Genomic DNA, 15657 nt, shown 5'->3' on the forward strand with positions numbered 1-15657 from the left:
ATCAGATCTTCAGCTAGAACACACACCACATCAGATCTTCAGCTAGAACACACACCACATCAGATCTAGTTTACTCACTAACTAACAGAATCGCTCTGAAGATCATGGTTCAGTCAGATGGAGTTTGACTCTGAGGGTCTCGCTTATAAACGCTCATGTTCAACACTAGACGGGCAGGCACTCATAAACCACAGAGGGTTAGGTTGGTGTCACTGAGAAGGGAACAATTCGTTTCAAGAACATATAAGTTTCGGTTTAGAGGGAAAAGGAAACTATGGCCGTCCACAGACTGCATGAGGAGCAGAGGTTTGATGAGCTCCACACACACACACACACACACACACACACACACACACACACACACACACACACACACACACACACACACACACACACACACACACACACACACACACACACACACACACACACACACACACACACACACACAGTAAGACCAGCATCCCATTCTTTCTGGATCAGCAGAGGTTTATATGGACTTTCTCCCTGAGACTCGAGCCTGTGCTGATCTTTACTTCTCCAGGAGCGAGAGCATCTTCTTCACTCTAAAAAATGCTGTGTTGGCTTTAATTAACTTTTTTTTATGTCAACAGGTCCCACGTAACTAGGTTACATTGGATTTATGTAACATTATTTATTTCAATTAACGTAAGTTAATTACATAAAGTTAATCCAATGCCGTTTAGTTGAATAAGGTTAACAGTCTTAATTTTGTCCAAAACAATGAAGTTAATTAAGTTCAATTATCCTAAAATTAATATTTTTACATTCAACCAAAACAAATAATCCAGCTTCACACAGCAAAAACTTCAGTGTTAAATGAACTCTCCTGGGAGTTTATATGGCTTCAGACTCAAGAGTGTTAAAGTATTGAAATATGAGTGTTAAATTAACACTCAAGAGTGTTAAAGGTAATGAGCTGATTAAGTGATTAATTGAGTGACGATTGATCATTATTGAAGACACTTGATGTTAACAAGCAGAATCACCAAAGGAGCAAATCAATTTTCAAAGACACCGTTATGGAGATCAGTTTTTGCTTTAGTTGGGCTATTGACACTTAAATCATTAACTTTAGATTTTGTTTGGCTGTTGTATCTGAGTTATAACTCTCAGATGAACAAAGAGAAAAGGTGATCAGGCGGTGTTGGTTATGTTTTTACATAATCATAATTTTGCCTAATCACTGAACTAATTGAGAGTCTAATCTATGACTTAAATGTACTTTGTTAATTACAACATGACATGATCCTACCTAGTAATATCCAGAATTTTCTAAATAATCTAAAGGATTTCTTAAAAGTTGTTCTGATAAACCAAAATCTTTCTTTTAGGCACACACAGACATCAATAATCGGTGTATGAATCTCAACAATGGTGACAAACAGAATATTCAATTAGGGAAAGGAAATTACTAAAACAATTCAGATCATAATTTATTCATACCGCAATGCATGATGAGAGTCATGAATAAGTTTTGATTGGTTGCACCCAGAATGCACTGCAACATGCTTTATTACTACCACCATTGTTGAGATTCATAGGCTGATTATTGATGTCAGTGTGTCTAAATATAGTAATTTTCAAAGTCTTTTGATCAGAATAACTTGTAAGAAATATTTTGGATTATTTTGAAAATGCTGATAATCATTAACTGTAGAATCACAGGCTGCTGTAATCAACATGGCAGTCATAACTCTCTAAATGAGATTTGTGATTCAGGTCAAATTATGATTATGTCAAACCATAACTAACATCACATGAACAACTCTTCTTTTGGTTCATCTGAGAGTTATAATTCAGATACAAAATCTAAACTAAATCTAAAGTTAATAATGTAAGGGTCAAGAGCCCAACTAAAGCAAACACTGATCACCATAACTGTGTCTTAAAAATTAGATTTTTTCCTTTGGTGATTCTGCTTGTTAATAATAATAATTAATAATAATAATTCATTACATTTATATAGCGCTTTTCTGGACACTCAAAGCGCTTTACATAGAAGGGGGGAATCTCCTCAACCACCACCAATGTGCAGCTCCACCTGATGATGCGACGGCAGCCATATTGCGCCAGAACGCCCACCACACACCAGCTTACTGGTGGAGAGGAGACAGTGATGAAGCCAATTAGTATATATAGAAGAATGATGAGGAGGCCGTGATGGACAGAGGCCACTGGGCAAATTTGGCCAGGACACCGGGGTTACACCCCTACTCTTTCGAAAGACATCCTGGGATTTTTAATGACCACAGAGAGTCAGGACCTCGGTTTAACGTCTCATCCGAAGGACGGGACATCAGGTGTCTTCAATAATGATCAATCATCACTCAATGAATCACTTAATTAGCTCATTAACTTTAACACTCTTCAGTGTTAATTTAACACTCATATTTTAACACTCTTGAGTCTGGAGCCATATAAACTCCCAGGAGAGTTTATTTAAAACTGGAGCTGCTGGATTATTTGTTTTGGTTGAATGTAAACATAAATTTTAGGATAATTGAAATTCATTAACTTCATTGTTTTGGACAAAATTAAGACTGTTAACCTTATTCAACTAAACGACATTGGATTAACCATATGTAATTAACTTAAGTTAATTGAAATAAATAATGTTACATAAATCCAACGTAACCTAGTTACGTGGAACCTGTTGACATAAAAAAAGTTAATTAAAGCCAACACAGCATTTTTTAGAGTGAAGATGAAGTTTCGGGTTCATGTTTGACGTCAGGAGCGCTGAAGGTGGGATTCCGAAACTGAGCTTTTCATGTCAAGCCCTTCCTCCAGTTCCTGTGTTCAGACAACCACACACACACACACACGCGCGCGCGCGAGCACACACAAACACACACGTGTTATGATTTATAAAAACACTTGACCAGCACATACACTCTGATCCTGCGTACGATCAGGACACGGCCCAGTTTAACGATCTGAGGGACTGGTTAAGGAAAACCACTTTAATATTAATTTAATAATTACCTTGCAGTTACAACATTTGTATATTCTAATACACGTTTGAAGACTTTTCCCGAGGCATGCTGTGTTTTAATGTTTGCTCGGCGCAGGATAACAGCAGAACTCGAGATCTGAGGAAATATTGACACGCAAATAATGATCAATAAAGCACAATAAGGCATATCTGTTTCCATAATATAAAGCAATTAAAAATAGGCTACTATTTGGCCAGTGTAAAAGATAGAGAAAAACATTCTCTTAAAATGTATTTTATACTATTTTTTTCAAAAACAAATCAAGGATCGGGTACTAAATGATTGTTAGCAATGTAATGTGACGCAAATCCGTTTTTTAATCCGTATTTTATCTTTGACAAGATGATTGACAGGTCAGTTTAACAGGATGCGTGTAACTAAGCAACAGAGAGTAACCGTTAAAGACGCTATTTTTTGATGTGATAAGATTGTCTAATCTTCTGCTACACACTCAAAGTATCTACTCTTCCCCACGAGAATCATGAGGACGGACACGCCCCTCTCTTCATTGCTCCGCCCACAAATCCACGAACTCAACTCAACGCAAGAGTGGATCATGATCACGTGTGCTTCGAGAAAACACAAGAACACATCAGCATGCAGAACACAAGAGCTGGTCGTTGTTAGACACTCAAACGGTCCTGTTATTATAACATTACAGCAGCACATCCGTGTTAACTCTCTCTGTCCCTACACTAATAACACACGCACACACTCCTCATGTGGAGCAGAAACACACGCACACACTCCTCATGTGGAGCAGAAACACACGCACACACTCCTCATGTGGAGCAGAAACACACGCACACACTCCTCATGTGGAGCAGAAACACACGCACACACTCCTCATGTGGAGCAGAAACACACGCACACACTCCTCATGTGGAGCAGAAACACATGCGGTGATGGGAACTACAGACTGAAGTGTGGAACTCGAGCTACAGTTGTGAAGAATGATATATGTAATCATCATGACCAATGCAGTGAAAGCCTCATTTGGGTTTACAACAGATACACTTCCTATCATGAACCAATGAGCAATTTTACAGCGACATTATCGTGAAGAGCTACTAGATATTGAGCTTAGAAACTCCTGTTATCTGACCCATGACATGCTAATGACCCTCATCATCATCTCCTCCGGGAGACAGTCCCCGGGTCTCCTCCCACTGGGATCGCCTCGCCACCCTGCGGAGAAAGTTCCTCCCGGCCGCCGGTGTCCTTCGGCCGGTAAACCGAGAGCTTCGCCGTGCAGCAGAGGACGCTCACGGACATCTCTAAACTCCACACACACACCTCACATCACACAAACTACACACCTCAGATCACACAAACTACACACACCTCACATCACACAAACCTCACATCACACAATGGACACAAGACTCGAGTCAAGTTTACAAGTCAAACACGTTTATTTCTGATAGTTCATGCTTTCTTCTGTTCAGCTTTCTGGAGCTTCTTCATCTCGTGCTTGATGATCTTGTTCCTCTGCGGAGAGAAGACAGGTCAGCTCGTGTTCATAACCTCATGTTCACACACACACACACACACACACACACACCTTTATGAGGACATTCAATGACAATGCGATCTCCAGCAGTTTACTCTAACCTTACCCATCACAACTAAGTTTCCAACAATAAGAAAGGCGAAGCGTGATGACGCTATGAGGACAGTGGAGCGATGGGAGATGTCGTTTACAACATCCAGAGACGTATGGAATTAATGAATCATGATCACGGATGAGGTAATTAATTAGTTTTTGTATTACCTGTACGTCTGAACGTGACATTTTATGTCATGATAATGAATTAACTACAAGGACCGCAAAATGTTATGCTATGAGTGAGGACCGGCCAAAATCTCCTCACTTTACTCTCTCTGTCCTCACGCCAATGCTCTAAAACTCAAACTGGTCCTCACAAAGATAGTTGTACAAGTACACACACACACACTTACCATTTTCTTGGCCTTCATCACCTTGAAGCGATCAAAGTCAGACATCTTTGCTCTCTGTTGAAAGAAACGCAACATGATTATAAGATCACACACTCGTAAGCTCTGCTCCCGACACCAGCGCGAGCGTCCGCTCCATACCTTCTTCCTGGCCTCGATCTTCTTGGCCCAGCTGCTCTCCTCCCACTTCTTGCTGACCTCGGCCTTCTCCCAGGCTCGCCTCACGTACTTCTGACGCGCGCTGAGGAACACACACACACACACACACACACACACACACACACACAGATCAACATCTGCTCACCCACAGCTGTTACACGCACACCCCGCGCCAGATCTGTGTTTAAAGTCACTCATTAAAAAGATTAATAGAAAAGTTAATGACATTGGTGTAAATGTTACAAACACAATTTTAATAACAAGTTTGACATTTGAAAGTCATATGTTCAGATACAAAAGCACAGCTGATAATCAAACACTTTTAAAGGTATAGCGGAGGATTTTCTTTTTCCGGGTGGGTAGCCTTACTATTGGTCCACCGAAGTGTCAATCATTCTGGTGAGACATTTACGTAAGGCCGTCTACGTGCTCGTCCCTGTGTGGTGTATTATGTGTGATGAGTTACGGTTTCAGCCATTCCTGTGAAAATGGCTGAGGGTCGAAAGAGAAAAAATGTATACGAAGTGTATGATAAGAAGAGAAAGGCCGCAGAATATAGAAACAAGACCAGAGTGATTTCGGGAGAATATTTCACACGCTGGCGTGCGCTAGAAGCACAGGTCGGGCTTCACTGATGCGCAGTCGACTCTACTCGACAGGTAAAGTTTGTCATGCTATCTGGAGAAATCCATTTAAAATCACTGCTAGTAAAAGTTAATGTAAGCTATGATTAGCGATGCTAGCCGTTTAATAGGCGTTCCCACTCGGGAGCAAATAGAGTTGCGCATGTGCATTTTTAAAAAAATTGGAGAGGACGGGTCTTTTCTAAAATTAGGAAAGATCCGCCGCTATACCTTTAATTGGTAGTCCTAAAGAAGTCGACAAAAATGCCCATCCCAAATTTTATATAGCATGGGTTAGGAACATGGACGCACTACATCCGCTGATACGCATCAGAACCCCGCTTGCTCTAGCAGGGCATGATGGGACACACACACACACACACACCTGTGAGGGACTTTGATGACGTAGTCTGTGAGCTGCAGGCACTTGAAGGGCATGGCCTGCCTCTTGACCCCCGTGCACGGGCCGTCCACCAGCGCCTGCACACAAGCACAACACTCACTGTAGCGTGATGAAGATGATGAAGATGGGGACCCACAGCGGGACACGCCAGCACTGCTGGGCTAACTCACCCTGTTCTGGTCAATTACATCTACTATGGCCACCAGCTTCCCCTCATACGGCCCGAAAGCCACGAATGCAACGCGGCCGATTTCAACAAAGCGCTTAAAAACCTGAAGACAAAAGAGAAAATAAATACATTTTCAATGTAAACCATTCATGACAGATCTCACTGATGACGGCCAATGCCCTGTGTGTCCAGTCATGTCCACAATCTAACTTTACTCCTGTTGTTAACTCAGTTTCTCCAAACCTGTATGCGTTCCTCCGGCTGAACACGAGACGGACCCGACCCCGACCCGTCCAGTCTCTCTCTCCGACTCCGGCAGAGCGACTGCTCGACTACCGACTCTTTAAACATCTGTGTTCAGCAGGAGGACGGACTCCATACAGGTTTAGAACAACATGAGGATGAGTAAACTACAGAATTGTACTTTGTGTCTCTTTAAGCGCGTGCTTCAGCCGGGCGCTCTCGGGCGCGCTCTCTGCTCGTGCCCGTGTGAACGGGACCGACCAACACAACTTTCCCGCTATAAAACACCTTTATATCGAGTGTTCGGTGATTTATCATCATTTGATGGTCCTGTGAAACACGAGTCTGCAGACTGCGGCCTAACTCTCTCTCTCACACACACACACACACACACACACACACACACACACTCCACCACGTTGTTTCGAGGCACATCTGACGCTCTCTTTCTCACCGATAGCGCTAAAAGCCTCATTTATACTTCGAAACGACTATACAGAGGGGCATTAAGGTGTTATAATGCGTATTCGATGCGTTATTCGTCTGTAATACTGCAAAAAACATCATATTTGTTTGATTTTAGACTCCGCGACAGTGAGTTCACTCACCATGATGGCAGACCGTGGTGGAAAAGGACGACAGCACTTCCGCTCTGGAGTGAAGAGGCTTCCGTTTCAGCACTGCGCATGCGCGGAGTCAATAACGCGCAGGAATGGGAGCGGATTCAGTTATGGTTATAATGTAAAAGCCACACTTTCTTTTAATGTTTAACAGTTTATATCATACAAGGCCAAACGCGTGCTGTGACATGGTCTTTTAAATTGTTATTTTATTTTAAATAAAGAATAAACACCGGCGAATTAAAGCAATAAAAGTTAATATTGTCATTTTGAACCGTAATGATCATTAACATTTACTAATGCATTGTTAAATATATAGTATCTGTCAATATTAATAGACATGAGCTAGTATGAATTAAAGAACAGTTGTATTTTACCAACATTATTACCAGGATTAATAACGAATCTAATGCTCATTATTAGTTAAAAGTCCCCCTGTGGTGAAAGTTTTACTGTAGTTTATGTGTCTATGTGGAGTTATTAATCTGCTTTAACACACACATGTGTAAGTTCATAAGTGGACAGCATTGCTGAGTATTTTCTGCTTAAAACTGCAGTGAACCAAAGACAGTCTCAAAAACACGGTTTGAAATCGCTGGTGTTTCTGACGTCACACACTACCTTGACCAATCAGATCAACGTGTGATCGTCCACCAGTGCATCTCTGCATAGACACATAATAAAAGATGTCTTACGATGGAGTCTCGGTCGGCATCACCCGGCGGCCATCTTGTCACAGGGCGTTCTGTACGGTGATGATCCGCACGAACACAAATACTCTTATCTCACTGAAATCTGGACGGATTCACAAACGGTTTGGTTTCTTACAAACGTTATTAACGTGGCTATAATTCTGGATGCTTGAACATGTTGAAATATATAATATTATAATTATTCATAAGTATGCAGTGTCATAACTACATCTCTGACATTTATAACAAACCAACCCGTTTGAAAATCGGTAGAAAATTGAGCAAGTTATGGTTATTTAATAAGTACATGCACCATTAAAACAATGTTAGGAGTGAGCGAGCTGACTGTGGCAAGATGGCCGCCGTGTGCGGACGTCGACCTCCATTGGCCTGCAGCGCGGACGAGACATCTAGCCTTTATTATATGTTATCTATGGATCTCTTAGCTGAGTGAGTGGAGGCGGGGCTCATTTGCATATTCATAGAACCACACGTACTAAATGAGGCAAGGGTGTCGAGTTACATTCAAGATATTTTAAGGCATGAAGAATTTTATTTCACAGGAATTTTTTTTTAAATATGTCATATTGGTGATCAAAGATGAGTTTTAAGGGATACAATGATTGACTACCTGGGGACTAATGCATTAGCCAATGGGATTGACTTATTCAGTGTTATCATGTGACCTTAGTAAAGTGTCTCAGAATCACATTATAAATGTTAAATCTTTCAAAATGACCAGGACTCTCGGTTTAGAGAAATTAAAAACGCTTCCAGAAGTTAAAAAAGTGCCTCGTCATCAGAAATGGTAAAATAACAGAACTCTGTAGGAAAATCAAAAGGACAAATTTTATTAATATTCACAATTAAAATCATGAGATTTAAAAGCAGCCAATCATGTAACAGACAGTTAAAAGTCTTAATTAAAACGAATGCAGAATTGATGGATGCACTGGATCTCCGGAGCTCAGCGGCAGCCGACGAACGACTCGTTGTAGAGGTCCATGTTCTTGAGGCTGCGCCGCGACGCCGGCTTGAAGATCGGGGAGCGCAGGAACCGCGTGTCCGTGAACTTATCGCCGCGCCGGAGCTTCCTGCGGCAGACACACCGTTAGCAACACACCGTTAGCAGCACACCGTTAGCAACACACCGTTAGCAGCACACCACTGAGCCCAGAGCGAGCGGGAACATAAAGCGAGGCACGTACGAGCTGATCGACGGCTCCTTGTAGTTCACGGGTCCGGTGCAGCGGCGCCTGGGGGCGGAGCTCGGGGGCGTGGCCAAAGCACACGCCGGCTTCTGATAGGCTGCAGGGGAGAGATTGCTCACGTCACTCAAAGCCACGCCCAGAAATGAGCGAACAACCAGCCGGCCTGCAGAAACACACGTGCCACACATCAGTCCTCCTACACCGGGAAACGTGAACAGATGGAGGAGAGAGAGAGAGAGAGAGAGAGAGAGAGAGAGGGAGGGAGAGGGAGAGAGGGCGAGAGAGAGAGCGAGAGAGAGAGGGCGAGAGAACATGAAGGGTTTACCTCTCCTCCTTCCTCTGTCCATCACCACTGGCGCTTCATTCTCCCGACCGGAGGAGGTGCTGGGACACTTTGGGAATTGAAATATTGGGCAGTCAATCATCATAAGCTCCGCCTCTCCATCAGGAATATCAGGGAGTGGCGACTCCAGAGAGACACCAGGGGGCGCTGCAGGGAAACAAGAGACTCACCCCTTATACTATAAGCTTTATTCATGTTTTTTAGTTGTCATATTACCTCAGAATTACATTATAAAACGTTTCTTAAACTTTCTCCCATTATTTTCTTAATAATAATTAATCATCACTATATAGTTCCATGTGTTCTTTTATTTTCTTATTACAAATTAGAATAAAAATGAAAATAATAAACCAGAATCGAATGAAAGGAACAGTGCTTTACTATTCTCAGTGCATCTGAGGCGCGCCATCAGACTCCGCTCGACCAAAAACACAATTATTAATCACGCAATTATTATTCTTAAAAAATACTATTGTCCTGTAAAATTAAAAAAGCAAATATTGAATAATAATACATTTATAATACAGTACAAAAGTATTTTTAAATACGAGCCACACGATCTGCGGATTCTCCAACAGAACAAAAGTTCAATCAAAAACAATCGTTTCAAGTTTGAAAGCAAAGAAATTAAAGCAGCCATAAATGTTACTGTTGTTCTGCGAAATAAAATAATATTGATACTATATAATACTTCTATAAAATGAGACCAAACTTAAGTTGCTCCCAAGCTTAACATTTTATGACACATGTAGTGTCCACTGTGGACCCGTGTAACTGATGCACAAGGGTAACAGAGATAATAGTTCAGCATATTCCACAGCTCTATTAATAACCCTGGAACAGAAAGCAAGAACTATGAAGAATCACACATTATTTCCACTCTGGGTTTACCTGGGCTGGGCTCTGATTGGCTGGGATTCTGGAGGGGAGCACAGAGCGGCCGGTCGAGATGCACGTCAGTTTCGTCCACTTCAGCCTTCCTCTTCTCTGAGAATCATTCAATTATAAACAGAATGAAATGTTAGATAGTGTGATATGATGCATATTACGCCTCTTTTCACAAGATGTAATATAAATCTATGGTGTCCCCAGAAAGTGTGTGTGAAATTTCAGCTCAAAATACCAGATCATTTATTATGGCTCGTCAAAATTGCCCCTTTTAAAGTGTGTCCCTTTAAATGCAAATGAGCTGCAGCTCCGCCCCCGTTCAGAAGAGGGCGGAGCCTTTACACAAGCTTCAGAAACTCGGGCAATAACAGAACCGGCCGATCTCACTGTACAGCGCTGTGCGGTACCTGAGTGCTGGCTCCGGGTCTTCTCCTGAGCGGAGCGCCGTTTGGATCGAGCGCGTCTGGCCGGAGGACTGCGAGTTCTTCTAGTCTTCCTCTTCGGCACGTACGGGGAATCATCATCACCATCCTCATCATCGGAGCGGCTGCTGTCGGCCTGGTCCTCTTCATCCGCAGGCTCGTCCGGTCTCTCCGCAGGCTCGTCCGGTCTCTCCGCAGGCTCGTCCGGTCTCTCCGCAGGCTTGTGTCCGGTTCTGAAGGGTGTCAGATGAACGGCCTCCTCACAGTCGAAGTCGAAGGTGTCGTTGCCGCCCAGCGAGGAGTTCAGGCCCTCGGCCGGCGCTCGGGACCGGCTCTGGGAACGCTCGCGGCTTTTGGAGCGCGCTCGGGGTTTGGAGTTCTCCCAGGGTTTCTTCAGCGGGGCCCGGTCCGGTCTGCGGCCCCGCTCCGGTTTGGTCCGGGTGGGTTTTCTCCTTCTGCACGGTCTAGCGGGAGGATCCGGCGTCGAGTGCTGGACCTCAGAAACCTCCAGCTCAAACTCCCGGTTCTGCTCCTCCGGCTCGACCCGCTCCTCCTCCGGCCGAGTGCCGAGCGCCTCCTCTCGCCGGTCATCCAGACTCTCGTGTGTTCTCCCGATGGGGTGTAAGCGAGAGCTCCGCCTCCTCACAGCGTCGGAGCGTCTCTTTCTCCTGGTTCCCACAGTGGGCGGCAGTGCACCCGGCCTGTCAGCGCCGCTCCCCGAAGCAGCCTCTGCACACATGCAGCACACAGAGTAAAAGCCCGAACATCTGTGTGTAATGAGCATGTGACACACACACACACACACACACACACACCTGCAGTCGGAGGAGGCTCCTGCACGTCAGTCTCGAACACAGCACCCGTCCTGCAACACAGTCACAATATCATCAACAAATACCTTTACTCTGATAATAATCATAACTGTGTCTTGATCATCAGATCATCATATTACACTGATTTCTGGAGGATCATGTGACACTGAAGACTGGAGTAATGATGATAAATCCAGCTTTGATCACAGGAATAAATTACACTTTACTGTATATTCACACAGAGAACTGATGATCTACATTATAATAATATTTCACTGTTTTACTTTAAGATAAAAATAAATAAATGTAGCCTTGGTGAACAGAGCCCAAACTTTTAGACTTGTAGTCCGCAGAGTGTGTTATCTGAAAGCAACCGGTACAAACTGTGCTAAGAAACAGATGCCAACATGTTTTTGAATGTGTGTGTGTGTGTGTGTGTGTGATATCAAGGTCACAGAGGTCATCGACACATGCGACACTTGATTGACAGGTGATCTGACCAATCATACTTCGCCATCCGCCATTTTGTCCGACACAGTCAGGAGAGTTAGCAGATTAACATGGAGGATTTGAGCTTGAGAAGCGGAGTGTACTGACGTCTTTCCGCGGTTAAAACAACATTCCTTCTGATGTTCATTCATGTTTGATGCTATAAATGAACTAGAAGGAAGAGATGATGGTTCACGAGCGGCTTTAACTGAGGCGACACAGCGATCTGCCAGACACATTAAAGAGCCACAAAACGCTATTTATTGTTTAAATTTCTTTTAAAAAATTACCAAATTTGAAAGGTGAGACTTCGTTAAATATCAAAAGTAACCCAAAAGTAATCTGGTCTGTGTCTGTCAGTGTCTCTCTGCTCCGTGATGTGTCTCCACTGCGTGAGAACATGGTGTGTGTGAGAGAGAGGCGTGGCTTGTCGGACATAGCAACAGTAACTAAGGGGGGCGGGTCTTTGCGAACGGTCAATTGCGTGATATAAAGTCGCAATTACGAGTTATAAAGTAAGAATTCCGTGATAGTCACAATTGCAAGAAATAAACTTGAAATTTGACTTCACAAATGCGAGATATAAAGTTAGGAATGCGAGATATAAAGGCACAATTATCTATTAAAATGGCTGTGGCGTAGTTCCCATAGAAAACCTTGCTGAGCAGAAGAGCCTCTTTCAGAAACATCCCCAAACCTCGAACACTAGTGTGTGTAACTCCTCTATGAGCAGCTTGTGTTCCTCACCGGGGACTGACGGGCTGAGCTGGAAGCGCCTCGACTGGAGAAACCTGCAGAAGCACACAGGAGTTAGAGCCGCGAGTGAGAGCCACTGCTCACACTTCACACACAACTACATCTGCACAGCGACGACACATCCAGGAGTGTGTTCCCGTACAGCGCTGTAACTCGCGGCTGCAGTTCCCGGACAGCTTCACTGCTGTAGTGTGTGTGTGTGTGCGCGTGTCACCTGTATATCAGCAGTGTGTGTGTATGTGTGTGTGCGTGTCACCTGTATATCAGCAGTGTGTGTGTATGTGTGTGTGCGTGTCACCTGTATATCCGCAGTGTGTGTGTGTGTGTGCGCGTGTCACCTGTATATCAGCAGTGTGTGTGTATGTGTGTGTGCGTGTCACCTGTATATCCGCAGTGTGTGTGTGTGTGTGTGTGCGTCTCACCTGTATATCCGCAGTGTGTGTGTGTGTGTGTGTGTGCGTGTCACCTGTATATCAGCAGTGTGTGTGTGTGCGTGTCACCTGTATATCAGCAGTGTGTGTGTGTGTGTGCGCGTGTCACCTGTATATCAGCAGTGTGTGTGTATGTGTGTGTGCGTGTCACCTGTATATCAGCAGTGTGTGTGTGTGTGCGTGTCACCTGTATATCAGCAGTGTGTGTGTATGTGTGTGTGCGTGTCACCTGTATATCCGCAGTGTGTGTGTGTGTGTGTGTGCGTCTCACCTGTATATCCGCAGTGTGTGTGTGTGTGTGTGTGTGTGTGCGTGTCACCTGTATATCAGCAGTGTGTGTGTATGTGTGTGTGCGTGTCACCTGTATATCCGCAGTGTGTGTGTGTGTGTGTGTGCGTCTCACCTGTATATCCGCAGTGTGTGTGTGTGTGTGTGTGTGTGTGCGTGTCACCTGTATATCAGCAGTGTGTGTGTGTGCGTGTCACCTGTATATCAGCAGTGTGTGTGTGTGTGTGTGTGTGTGTGCGTGTCACCTGTATATCCGCAGTGTGTGTGTGTGTGTGTGCGTCTCACCTGTATATCCGCAGTGTGTGTGTGTGTGTGTGTGTGTGTGCGTGTCACCTGTATATCAGCAGTGTGTGTGTATGTGTGTGTCACCTGTATATCAGCAGTGTGTGTGTGTGCGTGTCACCTGTATATCAGCAGTGTGTGTGTGTGTGTGCGTGTCACCTGTATATCAGCAGTGTGTGTGTGTGTGTGTGTGTGTCACCTGTATATCAGCAGTGTGTGTGTGTGTGTGTGTGTCACCTGTATATCAGCAGTGTGTGTGTGTGTGTGTGTTACCTGTATATCAGCAGTGTGTGTGTATGTGTGTGTGTGTGCGTGTCACCTGGGCGTGTTCAGCCGGCGCGCGGTCTCGGAGAGTCCTCTTCAGCATCAGCAGGTGGAACACGAGCGCCTGCCTCTCCTTCTTCAGCTGCAGAATGACCGCCTGCGCTTGCCGTACCTTCTCCCGCTCCGTCTGCAGCGCCACGGCGAGCGCTTTGTTGTTCACCTGCACACTCTTCAGCACGAACGGCTGCACCGGCGCTGTAAACACATGACCCGCCCCGACATTAATGGTTTGTTATTGTTTTTTTTATGGAATATTGCAGTTTATTCTAAATGATGTATCAGCGTTTTAATAATCTTGACTGAGAATAAGTTCTTGCAGCATCTCTTCTCTGATGATGTGGGCGGGGCAACCTGTCACTCACATGAGATCAGCCAATAGCAAACCACAACCATCCAATCAGTTCCCCACAGACACACTCAAGCCCCGCCCACATGTGTTCTTGCTCGAGAAGCGCTTCACGGTCATCATCACAACTTCCGTTTCATGCGGACTTTAATTTGGTTTTAAACCGGACTTTCCTCCTCCAGTGGAACACAAAGCAGACGCGAGGCTGATGTCACTCCTAAACACCGCAGTCTGCTTTCCACAGAGGGAAATCCGTCATAGGTTTGGATCAACGACAGAGTTTACATTTCTGTGTGAACTGTCGCTTTAAGAGCTGGGAGATCGGCTTATATAGACCCACTACTGCTACTAACGATATCATAAAACACAACCTAGACGTTTATATACACAAGAACACATCAGAAGGCAGGACTGTGTCGCAGTCTCGGCATCATCGCACCTGTGCTTCTGTTCTTCATCTTCGACAGGCCGCGGCTGACCGCGACAGCACCAGCGAGCCGTTTGTTCCTCTTTTCCTTCATTTTGTCCTTGATTTCGTCCAGACTCTGCTGGAAGCTCTTCTTCTGCGCCCGCTCGCGCGCCATGGCGGACCGCGAGTCCCTCAGGAGATCAACGGGTTAAACTTCACCTCCACATGCCTCCGAGCTCCACATAAACACGACACCACCTCGCACTGCTGTTCGCCGATATCCACAGGCGAATGAACGGATACTGTAGAACGGATAATGCGTCAATTGTGTGTATTTTATGTGAGTTTCTTCTCTGGCGTATTTCCCGTCGGGACGTTGATGTTCGAAATCATGCGCTGCGAGCTCTGATTGGAGGAACACACGTCACTTCCGCGACTAGCTCACACGTCATCTGCAGTCAAAAACAAATAACATGCGCCGACACTCTTCTATATATTTAGGAAAAAGGAAGAATTTTATTTTAGTTTTTTCTGTTTATTATTCTTTCTTGTATGACTTGTTACTTTGTTTAAAGATACGTGATATCTGTCCTCTTGAAGCAATCCTGTTGTATGATGATGATTACTGTATAATTTTAATTATTTGTTAAAAAATAAAAATAAACCTTGCGCCGACACTCCGCTGCTAAACCCATTCAGTTGCTCTATTTTAATGTATTTATTTTAATCTCCCTCTGGTTCTGCTCTTGTATAATATTTTGTATTTTT

At 44.3% G+C, this 15657-nt stretch overlaps 2 protein-coding genes across 2 annotated transcripts; both read right to left on the minus strand.

Moving 5' to 3' along the window:
• Positions 1–4411: 4411 nt before the first annotated feature.
• On the minus strand, positions 4412–7284 carry rpl14 (ribosomal protein L14). Its single transcript, XM_079590206.1, has 6 exons — positions 7185–7284; positions 6335–6436; positions 6147–6241; positions 5121–5220; positions 4983–5036; positions 4412–4511 (listed from the first exon to the last, which is right to left on the minus strand). The coding sequence occupies exons 1-6, from the start codon at positions 7185–7187 to the stop codon at positions 4449–4451; spliced, it is 417 nt and encodes a 138-aa protein (XP_079446332.1). The 5' UTR covers positions 7188–7284; the 3' UTR covers positions 4412–4448.
• Positions 7285–8715: 1431 nt separating this feature from the next.
• On the minus strand, positions 8716–15358 carry sgo1 (shugoshin 1). Its single transcript, XM_079591277.1, has 9 exons — positions 14920–15358; positions 14130–14329; positions 12801–12844; positions 11568–11617; positions 10738–11481; positions 10334–10429; positions 9425–9589; positions 9097–9262; positions 8716–8982 (listed from the first exon to the last, which is right to left on the minus strand). The coding sequence occupies exons 1-9, from the start codon at positions 15062–15064 to the stop codon at positions 8856–8858; spliced, it is 1737 nt and encodes a 578-aa protein (XP_079447403.1). The 5' UTR covers positions 15065–15358; the 3' UTR covers positions 8716–8855.
• Between the last annotated feature and the right edge of the window lie 299 nt (positions 15359–15657).

The sequence above is a fragment of the Phoxinus phoxinus genome (assembly GCF_949152265.1).
Source record: "Phoxinus phoxinus genome assembly, chromosome: 19".
Lineage (NCBI taxonomy): Eukaryota > Metazoa > Chordata > Actinopteri > Cypriniformes > Leuciscidae > Phoxinus > Phoxinus phoxinus.

Coding starts and splice junctions, on each gene's coding strand:
- rpl14 (XM_079590206.1), bottom strand. Junction 5,221..6,146: donor GTCATCAAAGTCCCTCACAG/GTGTGTGTGTGT, acceptor TGTGTTCCTCAG/CGCGCGTCAGAAGTACGTGA. Junction 5,037..5,120: donor AGATCGAGGCCAGGAAGAAG/GTATGGAGCGGA, acceptor TTCTTTCAACAG/AGAGCAAAGATGTCTGACTT.
- sgo1 (XM_079591277.1), bottom strand. CDS start 15,064: ATGGCGCGCGAGCGGGCGCAGAAGAAGAGCTTCCAGCAGAGTCTGGAC. Junction 9,263..9,424: donor GGACAGAGGAAGGAGGAGAG/GTAAACCCTTCA, acceptor GTGTTTCTGCAG/GCCGGCTGGTTGTTCGCTCA. Junction 8,983..9,096: donor AAGGAGCCGTCGATCAGCTC/GTACGTGCCTCG, acceptor TGTCTGCCGCAG/GAAGCTCCGGCGCGGCGATA.